The 11,406-nt window shown below is 35.4% G+C and overlaps 1 protein-coding gene across 1 annotated transcript; it reads left to right on the top strand.

Moving 5' to 3' along the window:
• Positions 1-220: 220 nt before the first annotated feature.
• Positions 221-10,901, top strand: LOC132547702 (polycomb protein SUZ12-like). Its single transcript, XM_060211505.1, has 15 exons — positions 221-320; positions 1,636-1,682; positions 1,869-1,933; positions 2,366-2,437; positions 2,677-2,729; positions 2,905-2,969; positions 3,467-3,701; positions 4,590-4,786; positions 6,657-6,825; positions 7,157-7,368; positions 7,757-7,914; positions 8,062-8,154; positions 9,841-9,946; positions 10,172-10,251; positions 10,632-10,901. Exons 1-15 carry the CDS (start codon positions 221-223, stop codon positions 10,834-10,836), a joined length of 1,857 nt encoding a protein of 618 aa, XP_060067488.1. The 3' UTR covers positions 10,837-10,901.
• The last annotated feature ends 505 nt before the right edge of the window (positions 10,902-11,406 follow it).

Here is an 11,406-nt window from a genome sequence, read left to right as displayed (position 1 = left end):
AGCATAGAATTTCAGAAGATGGCTAGAGGTACACTGTGTGGAAGCTAAGTATTATTGGTTAGTTTAGCCTTGTTTCTACAGCATGTCTGCATTTATCGAGTATTTTAGACAGGTGCTCCCGTCAGCGTTTCTCGTCCGCCTCGATCTCACCATGCTTTGTGTATGATCTGTTCCCGCGAAAGGCGACCGATCGTCGACTGGGGAAGGGATTTCGGTCAAAATGAAAAACAGGAAACGACAGAAGGATAACAGTGGTGTTCAGGAGTCGCAGAATGAGTCGGCAGAGGCTGATCGGGAGCTTTTCTTACAGGCATTTGAAAGTAAACATATCGGCGTTGCTTTTCGTGTCCCAGTTTTCGCGACTGGAGACAGGAAGTTGTATTTATGTAGATACAGGCCTAATCGGGTTGAATATAATTTAGTGCTCGATCAAAGAATATCACGTGTGTTTAGTGATGTAGATGATACAAAATACATGTATATTTAACAGATAAGTACTGTCTCGTTAGAGAAAGACAAACTATTTTAGGTAAATGCGATGATGTTTGGATTGAAAACATTCGATAGACACCGGTGTTCTCATTTATCGATCCTCATCATTGATTGACATCTGTTGATGGTAACGATATGCTATATGAAATTGGGATATCGATCTAAATCACAGATGCCATATGGGGCTACCGTATGGTGTTTTCTATGGGTGTTCGTTTTAATCGGCTCTTATCTTTAAAGAGCAAAATCTTTGTAATTAGAATGATTTAGTTGCATTCATCTTATCACAATACTAATATTGGATGTAAGTTATGTTTTAGAAACAAAATCAACTAAATCATTGTTCTATGATGTGTATATTTTTCTTGGAATATTTTGACATTGTGAAATATTCAATTAGTATACTGTAATTAGAATACTGAAGTTGTCAGTAATATAGAAAATTTTATTTATTGAAAAAGTAAGATGTTGAAATTTCATGTCACAAAATCTTGACATTCATCATTGTGTTTAAATAACCAAGGGTGATTATTCATGTGAAGTTTCTAACAGCACGCAACATTGAATAAATATGTGAAAAATATGAACTACTCTAATAGGATGCTAGGAAAGGCTTGAAGCAATAACGCAGTGGTAATTAATATTGATTACTGATAGTGGCAATGAAATTTCAGGTTGAAATGTGTGTCTTAATATTTGATTTTGTTAGAAAAGTTTTCTCTGTGAGATTTATAGTTATAATACATTAATTACATTATGTGATATTTAACTGATTTAAAGACCAAGTTAAATATGAATTATAACAATTATAAACAAGGACCATCCAGCCAATATTAATATCATAATATATTTGTCAGAACCCAACCCCAAATTTCATTCTAAAATGTAGTAAATAAATAAATAATTTGTATTGCTACCTGTTGCAAATGTTACTCATTTAAAATATGAAAGTAAATGATGCCTTAAACAATTGAGATTTCAACATTTCCAAGGTTTAAGTTCAGACAAAGGTAGTAATGAACGAATTATAGGTGTTTTTTTTTTGTTCTGAAATTAATTGTGGTGTTAGGAAATTCAAAATCACAATTTTGAATGTTGTCTAAATTTAAGTAGTTGTATGATGGTTTTACTTTTGAATTTCAGAACCCACACAAATCTACAGATACCTACGGACAAGAAATATAGCTTCGGTAAGTGAAGAAACCATTTCAAAATTCATCTTTAAAGTGGGCAAATAGTTTCTTTTTCGTATAGAAGACTGCATATGTGTGAGGCATCAACAAATTCAGAGGAATTGTTGACACACAAAATTAGTTCATTTATGTACATTATTTATAAAAATGTTTGAAAACTGAAATATTTCTTATGTTTTCCAGCCAATATTCCTACACCGCACGCTGACTTACATGAAACAAAGGAGAACATGTAGAGACAAAAAAAGGTAGATAATTTCATTTGCATTTCAGATTTGTTCATATTTATGTAAATATAACTTATGTCACACATCGTATGTCAAATATATCTCAAAATAAATAAATATCTTATCACACTCAATATGAAGTTCTGATAAGTAACTAGACTCTGTTCAATAGGTTTATTGTCCTATGAACAGTCAGAGTGTCTTTACGGTGGAGTCGCCTTGAAGTGAATATGGTGTGGAATATGCCTACCCCATGCTGCCAAAGGATAAAATGTACATATCGACAACACAAGATGGTCTGCTTCCAGAAAATTACAAACTGTCTTTAGAGATGAAATGTTCATCAAGAGTACTTTAATATAAAGGAATTTATGTTATGGTAGAAAATAACAAGAACTTGTGTATGGTGTTCACTAAATTGCATGTTTAAACTGCTTAATATTCTTCTTTCAGAAAAGATTTCAAAATTGACTCGATCCTTAGCTCTGTAGAAGAAAGAACCAAAAGAATTTCACAAACAGATAGGTAGGTATTACATCATATTTTTGTCTGTTTATTTTGCTGTACAGAGTTCAATTCCATTTTGTCAGTGTCACTTTAAAATAAAATTTATGCTTAACTGACGTATTTGTTTCATTGGCTCTTTCAGTTTTTGTCAAAGCAGAAATATAACAATTCTGAACAATTAGAAATTATTCACAAGTGGTATTAGATACAATACAGAAAGTTGGTACATGATTAATATGATTTCTATTTATTTGCAGTTACAAGTCACAATTTATGAACCTGAACTTTAGTGCTTTCAATATTGATGAAGGTAATTATAGAAATTGCACTGACGATCAAAATTATAATTTTGATATTATGATGTAATTGATTATCCTTTTCACAGTAACAACATGACATATTTCACTATGCACAATAAGAATCAATATCACAAGTACAGATATTGATATAAAGAGTAAAATTTTCACTATATGTTTTTGTCACAGATTATGATAGAGATGCTGTAGATGTAGAAGTGACACTTCTGAAAATCTGCCACAAGAAACGAAAGGCAAGTAACATAATGTATTTTTCCCTCTCCCTCTCTTTCTCTCTCTCTCTCTCTGAACTATATTTTCTGTGAATTTGAGGAAATTTTAAGGCTCAGTTTTATAGTTCAGCATTACTACCTCCACAGGTTAGTGAATATATTTTTAATGTTATATTTGCAGTTTTTAATTACATTGGTAAATTTTGATCTCCTTACTCACACTTTGACTGCTCCCAGGGTCAGTACATTGGTGGAGCCTAAAATCTGTTGATACAGGGTAACTGTGAAGATTAAATTTAGCCTAGCAGATGAGAATAATGTGATTTCCAGAAATGTTTCTAATGCCTTCAAATGAAACTGTTACTTGCAGACTTTATAAAGTTCATGGATAATTCATTTTTATGGCACTGTAATATGTGTCTTAATCTAGTTCTGATAAGGTTTATTTTGCAAGTTTTAATTATTGTATGGCGTTAGGAAAGACATTATTTAAAACTCCCATTTTTCAACTTTCGTAGGATGCATCATCACCAGTGATGAAGACTAGTCTAGGAAAAGTCCAGGTGTCTGTTAACCCAACCAATGTGAATGGCATTCCCAGTCGACCAGTGTCAACAGTTTCTGTGCCAAAGGACCATTTTGTCCAACACAACGGCCACTCTGTCAAGTCATTTGCCTTACTTCTCAGCGTGACCTGCCCTGTCACTCCTGAACACACTAATGGCATATGCAACGGAGACTCTAGTGATCACGGTAATACAAAACACGTTGTGAAATTTGTTTAATCTGAATGTTGACAAAGTTGAATTATACATGGTTTTAGAAAACTAAGGTTTTATCTATAACGAATATATAGTGTATGTCAGATTAGACAGTATGTCAGAATTCTCAGATTTTATTATTCAGGTCCAGAAAAAAAAGGTTTTGTCAAGCTTACTACATTGAAGCATTTTTGGATGTAGCAACTTGAGAAAAACAGAATTATTTATTAACTTTCGATATTCAAAATTCTAGAAAAGAGCAAAATGGTCCTATTTTGCAAATAAGTTGGAAAACAATTTGATGAGGAACTGGGAACAGGGCTCTCGATCTGCCAGATTTGGGGCCGAATTCCCAATGCAAAATAGTATCTTTTTTCGCAATTTAGACCCAAAGTTTTCCCAATTCTAAGGAAAACGCTGCTAATTTTTACCAATTCTAAGAGCCCCGGGCCCCAGTCCCAAAATGGGGTGTGAGAGCCCTGAGGAAACTTGCACCATCAGATCAGAACAGAGAAAGAGTTGGGGCAACTGGTTATAAGGAAAAAATGGTGTGTATATAGAGAAAGAATTTTGATGGTTGTTACAAAATCACACAGGCAATATCCAGGCCTACAAAAATGTCTCCAGTTTAATGAGAAAAATACTGTGTAGGTGGTTCTATAAGTGGATATGAAAAGTATGGAGGAATAGGTGAACAATGATCTGACATATGTAACTTATGTACCTTCTTTGCATGATGCATATTGCACAGTTGAACTATGTTTTATGCAATGAACTGATTTCTTTGGTTCAAGTAGAATTTCTTATAAGCATAGGTAACTGAGAACAGAGTGTGAAGATACTGTGAATGTATGCCACTTCAATGATCCTTATGTTACAGAAGAACCAATGAATAAGAAGAGGAAAAATGGCCAGTCCTACAAAACAGCCATTGTGTATGGGTCAGAACTTGTGATATATGACAGACAGAAGCGATGCCAGCTCAGTGATGGCGACTATGAAATTGTTCTGAAAGACCTTCATGCGAAAGTCCTTCCCAAGAAACAAGCATCCTGGGAAACTATTATGGATGGCAAAGTACAGTAAACCAGTCTTCTTTTTCATGATTTCAGTAATATTGAACAAGATTGCAGTGATTTACTTTCATGAATTCTGGACTGTCTCTGTAAAATCCAGAGTATGCAGTCTGTATTTGCACCTTGTAGTGAGCCTTTATATCTGATCTCAGCATTCCCACTTATTCCCTACAGAGGATTTTAACCCCTAAAATTTCTCTCGTACTGTCTATTTTCTAGATTCTGTAATTGCAAAGGGTTCTAAATCATTACAAAATATTCATTTTACCCCCAAATTTGAGCTATAGTGGGAACACTGGGTCTCTAAATTGGCTTCAAGAGGTGAGCTTACTGTATGATTTTAGAGGGACATAGGTCAGTTCATAGACCAGAACAACATTTGACACCTTGTAGGCAGCTTATGGCACAATACCCAAACCAGTTTAATTAAATTGTAACTTCATTAAATTTCGCTTTAAAAGGTATCAACATAAAACCTCATAGGTAGATAGATCACAACAAGAAGGCACCAGAACCATCACTCACTTTTGCATAACTTAGGAGTTTTTGCCCTTTGTTATTTTTCATACTTAAATTTTGTCCAGAGTGTTACACTAAAATTGTATGAGGTATAAACATAACACTTCATAGGTAGATAGATCTCAACAAGGAGAAACGCAGTGCACCAGAACCATCACTTTCTTTGCATAATTTAGGAGTTATTGCCCTTTGTTATTTTTCAAACTTAAATTTAATTAAATAACCTGTCTCTGATGACCCTTGATTAAGATGTGGAGATCAATCACAGATTTTTTCAAAGCTTGCATGGCTTTGTGTAAAAGTGGCCCAGTCATAAATTCATACTCCGGATCTCTACCAGAGTATTTCATTTACCAAACATAAACTTGAACTTTCAGGGGATTAAATTGTCTTCAACACTGGATTTAACCAAAGATTTAAGAAACATATTACAGTTGTATGTACTGTACATGTAGATTTGGTATAAACTGCACATTAGGTAAATATATTTATATTAGAGCAATGAATGTTAGATGTGAAAATCAATGTTTATTATCTAGGGTTAAATTTACAGCAGTTCACTTTGATATTCAGATTGGATCACAAATTTTCAAAAGTAAATTGCATTCAAAAGAAAGAAGGATTACACTATATGTGTGTCTTTATGTTTTCAGTTTAGGCTAAGAAGCCTTCCGAGTTTTTTGGTGTGAAGTATTACCATGTCCCTTTAGTTTGTTATGAGAATGATTAATAAAGCCATGTCTGTCCTGTCACATCCTGAATCTATATCATTCCTACAATATAATTCCTTAAGGGATTCTAATGAAATTCTAATGTTCCAAGGTCAAGGTCACTGCTTTTATTTATAGAAATTTTGTATGCAAAAGTGGGCATTCATGTGTTGAACATTTTGTCGGTTTTCTCAGAGGCCCAAAGTTTGTGGTCATTATCATCACAGGATTTTATCAGTGTTCATGGTTCACTGGTCAAATTAGTCTTTTTGATCTACTGATTGGAAGTAGTTTCCATGATTTACTTGTTGGAAGTTGAAATAGTTTTTCTGGTCTAGTGGTCAGAACTACTTCACATGTTCTACTGGTGTGAACTTCTTCATGTAAAACCAGTCACATTGTGGGGCAATTTAGTAGAAGTAATAAAGAGCAAGTTTGACAATAATGAGATAAATGTGCCTTTAGAAGTTTTATCATCCTTGTAATAAAAACGAAACAATTCCATACATTGTTTCAGTGTAAAAAGTTATTGAATTTGAGAAATATGGATTTTGGGAAGTTCCACTGTGTTAATAAAAGTTTTTAAAAACAACTTGAGGTGTGTGTGACAGTCCTGTTAATTGTGGGTCTGTTGTGATGTAGGCTGTAGGTGCATTTGAAGTGTTCAACACCTATCCCACGCTGCGTTTCACCATCAGCTGGACAGATACGGCTCAGGATCTCCACAACACCTCAGGCATGTTGGACGCTCACCAGGAGTTCCTCAGCAACAATCAATATTCCAGCCATATTCTGTCCAATTATAACTCAGGTATGTGTTTCCTTTGTTTGACCAAAAAAACAAAAAAAAATACAGATGATTTTGGTGTCACAACCTAAATTTATTTGACATTCAAGGTATGAAATGTCCCAACCCACACATTCTAAATTGTACTGCTTCAAACTCTGAAAAAGAATGTAATATTTTCCCATTTGAAGTTGATACTCCCATATTCAAATACAAGAAGTTTGAGACTTTAGACTTCAACAGAAGGAATAGGTAAAAGGAGGTCATTATAAACAGCAAAATTAGTACATGTATCGTGAGAAAGAGGTCCCAGATGTCTTGTTTTTAAAGTTACATCAACCTTGTGTCTTTGCAGGGATGAAAACTTCTCCAAAAGATGCCTATCAAACAACGCCAAAGAAGCGTACGCGTATGTTTTATCAATTTTTATATAACAACAATTCAAGGCAGCAAACGGAAGCGAAAGACGATCTTCACTGTCCGTGGTGTTCACTCAACTGTATGCAGCTCTACAACCTCTTTAAACATCTCCGCCTCTGTCACGCACGATTTAACTTTATATATGTGGTAAGGTTCTTCCACAAAACTACCAGAGAACAATACTCTTGGTAATAAATATCTGCATAAGCAGTATGAGTATTTTGAACTTTTGACCGATTTAGTTAAATAAATGATATTCAATTAATCTTGAATCTGATTTCCCATTGGGGAGCCCCATTGGTTACAGAAATGAAAAATCAATAATTTCCCCTTTTAAGCCTCATGTTCTTATTTAGACCAAATTATATGTCACGCATTAAATAGTTAATTTTCGATGCTTATTTTTATCCAGTTTTGACAAATTCTGCAGATACTTTCTGTGTCAAATATTAACAAGAAACTTAAGAGACTTAACAATTACAAAGTTTGTGGTGAATTTGCCCCTTTGATGTGATGTAAAATCCCATTTTCACAGCCTCATCCAAAAGGTGCTATGGTGGATGTATCCATTAATGAGCGTTATGACGGAGCATACGCTGGCAGTCCACAGGATCTACATAGTCACATAGGATACGCTTTTAGTCGGAATGGACCTGTACGGCGGACGCCAGTCACTCATGTTATTGTTTACAGGTACAAGAACATTCTACTGAGAACTGAAGGAAATAATGTTATATCAAAATAATGAAGGATTTACTTGTTATTATTTAAGATAACATGGTATAAAAGCTTCCTGATGACATCCTAGTCTACTCTTTATTAAAAAATTTTTTGTTTCAGACCCAAACGACCTGAGGAAAGTTTAACAGAGTTCATGGACCATGAAAATGACAATCATCAAACAAACCGGCAGCTTGTTCAGGGACACAATAGGTAATGGTTCGTAGGGACAGGGCAAAATGGGTAATGGTTTATAGGGACAGGACACAATAGGTGATGGTTTATAGGGACAGGACACAATAGGTGATGGTTTATAGGGACAGGACACAATAGGTGATGGTTTATAGGGACAGGACACAATAGGTGATGGTTTTTAGGGACAGGACACAATAGGTGATGGTTTATAGGGACAGGACACAATAGGTGATGGTTTATAGGGACAGGACACAATAGGTGACAGGACACAATAGGTGACACACATAGGTAGATGGTTTATAGGGACACTGGTGACACAATAGGTGATGGTTTATAGGGACAGGACACAATAGGTGATGGTTTATAGGGACAGGACACAATAGGTGATGGTTTATAGGGACAGGACACAATAGGTGATGGTTTATAGGGATGGGACACAATAGGTGATGGTTTATAGGGACCTGACACAATAGGTGATGGTTTATAGGGATGGGACACAATAGGTGATGGTTTATAGGGATGGGACACAATAGGTGATGGTTTATAGGGACAGGACACAATAGGTGATGGTTTATAGGGACAGGACACAATAGGTGATGGTTTATAGGGATGGGACACAATAGGTGATGGTTTATAGGGACAGGACACAATAGGTGATGGTTTATAGGGACAGGACACAATAGGTGATGGTTTATAGGGACAGGACACAATAGGTGATGGTTTATAGGGACAGGACACAATAGGTGATAGTTTATAGGGACAGGACACAATAGGTGATGGTTTATAGGGACAGGACACAATAGGTGATGGTTTATAGGGACAGGACACAATAGGTGATGGTTTATAGGGACAGGACACAATAGGTGATGGTTTATAGGGACAGGACACAATAGGTGATGGTTTAAAGGGACCAGACACAATAGGTGATGGTTTATAGGGACAGGACACAATAGGTGATGGTTTATAGGGACAGGACACAATAGGTGATGGTTTATAGGGACAGGACACAATAGGTGATGGTTTATAGGGACTGGACACAATAGGTGATGGTTTATAGGGACAGGACACAATAGGTGATGGTTTATAGGGGTGATGGTTTATAGGGACAGGACACAATAGGTGATGGTTTATAGGGACAGGACACAATAGGTGATGGTTTATAGGGACAGGACACAATAGGTGATGGTTTATAGGGACAGGACACAATAGGTGATGGTTTATAGGGACAGGACACAATAGGTGATGGTTTATAGGGACCTGACACAATAGGTGATGGTTTATAGGGACAGGACACAATAGGTGATGGTTTATAGGGACAGGACACAATAGGTGATGGTTTATAGGGACAGGACACAATAGGTGATGGTTTATAGGGACCAGACACAATAGGTGATGGTTTATAGGGACAGGACACAATAGGTGATGGTTTATAGGGACAGGACACAATAGGTGATGGTTTATAGGGACAGGACACAATAGGTGATGGTTTATAGGGACAGGACACAATAGGTTATGGTTTATAGGGACAGGACACAATAGGTGATGGTTTATAGGGACAGGACACAATAGGTGATGGTTTATAGGGACAGGACACAATAGGTGATGGTTTATAGGGACCAGACACAATAGGTGATGGTTTATAGGGACCAGACACAATCACTTACAGAATTGGAATAATAAATAATATCTTTTTATTATTTTCAGATTATACTATCAAACTGGGACACGCTTACCTATTACTCCACAGGAAATCAATGTAGAATCAGAGGAGGAAAGCGATCCACTATGGCTGCGGCAAAAAACAGTCCAGGTTTGTATGAAAGCATTAGATACTCCACTCCCTGTAAAATGACACTACATTTTGAAGACTGCAGCACTAATCAAACTACAAATAGGACTATCATCAATGTTTGATAAGAATTCTCATAATGTTAAGTAAGTAGTTACAAAACATTCTACTAGATTGATAGATTTCCCTACAGTGTTGGTTGTTTTTGAACATTTTAGATTTCATGTTTTCTTTGTTTCTTCACAGATGATAGATGAGTTCACAGATGTCAATGAAGGTGAAAAAGAACTGATGAAACTTTGGAATCTCCATATTATGAAACACGAGTAAGAACCATTTTGGTATTTGACAAGTGTTTTGAGTAGTAATGTAGATGTTCAAATAACTGTACAGAAAGGTTTCATTTGTCTTTGTGATTGAAGATGGAATAATTCCCAGAATTAATACTTTGAAAATAAATTTACCTGGAAGTACTCTAAGCGGTTTTAAGATTACAGCAAGAAATATGATCGTTTTGTTCCAAGCTTTTACTTAAACTGCAAAATTTGAATTTTAAGAAAAGACAACAGAGGCAAAGACAATACGAGGTTTCACAATTTTGAGTCCAACTCATCTTGAGTTGTCACCAGAAACAAAAATTTACAGATCTGCTGTATCGAGAAATAATTTTCATGTGACTTAATGTTTTCTTTTTCTTATTCTGTAGCTATATTGCTGACTGTCAGATTCCCCAGGCCTGTGACACATTCATTGAGGAACATGGACAGGATATTGTTACCAAGTCCCTGTGCAGGAACCTCCTTCTTCATGTGATAAACCTGTTTGACTTCAGTCTAATCCGACCAGAAAATGTGCAGCGGACTATGGCAGCATTAGAGAATATCAGAGATCAAACGTCCGAGACTTTGTGATCATTACAGGCATCTTCAGGGGGAATTTTATCACGTGAAATTGTGAGGACTTTTGGGTAGTAGCATGGACGATAGACAATATCAACTTGATTGAATATGTGGTGAGATTTAAATTCTTTACTTCTACTAGTTCTACAAGTTGATTTCTCCATTTAAGTATACAGAATATTAAATAATATATTGAGAAATTATTCTTTAATATGTCCATGTCTTAAAGTCTCTCAGACTTCGATTGATGATTTTTAAAACATTTCAACTCTTCTCATTTTTTCTTGCGAGTTTAATATACTTAAAAAATAGAGATTGAAAATTATTCAGCATTTAATTCTACATTTTGGTTCGTCACCAGAAAATTTATCAGAAACATAAATGCATGATGTTGCCCTTTGTCTTTGCTACTTTCTCCAATCCTAATAGAGGACTGATCCCAAGGTTTTCCATCAACAGGCGTTTCACAGAGTTACCATACAGTATAAAATATTTGTTATATTTCCAGTGTATCTGTTCAACGATCAGTGCAAAAGTTATCTTTTTAAAAGTATTGAATGTTAGTTTTCTTTCCATTGTATG

Source organism: Ylistrum balloti, unplaced genomic scaffold (genome assembly GCF_031769215.1).
Source record: "Ylistrum balloti isolate Yb309-2 unplaced genomic scaffold, AGI_CSIRO_Ybal_v1 Utg369972, whole genome shotgun sequence".
Lineage (NCBI taxonomy): Eukaryota > Metazoa > Mollusca > Bivalvia > Pectinida > Pectinidae > Ylistrum > Ylistrum balloti.
This window is presented reverse-complemented; position numbering and strand designations above follow the sequence as displayed.

Excerpts from the sequence above, each read along its gene's own strand:
- LOC132547702 (XM_060211505.1), top strand. The coding sequence starts at position 221 with ATGAAAAACAGGAAACGACAGAAGGATAACAGTGGTGTTCAGGAGTCG. Across the intron at positions 2,970-3,466 it reads TCTGCCACAAGAAACGAAAG|GATGCATCATCACCAGTGAT; the intron begins GCAAGTAACATA and ends CAACTTTCGTAG. Across the intron at positions 3,702-4,589 it reads CGGAGACTCTAGTGATCACG|AAGAACCAATGAATAAGAAG; the intron begins GTAATACAAAAC and ends CTTATGTTACAG.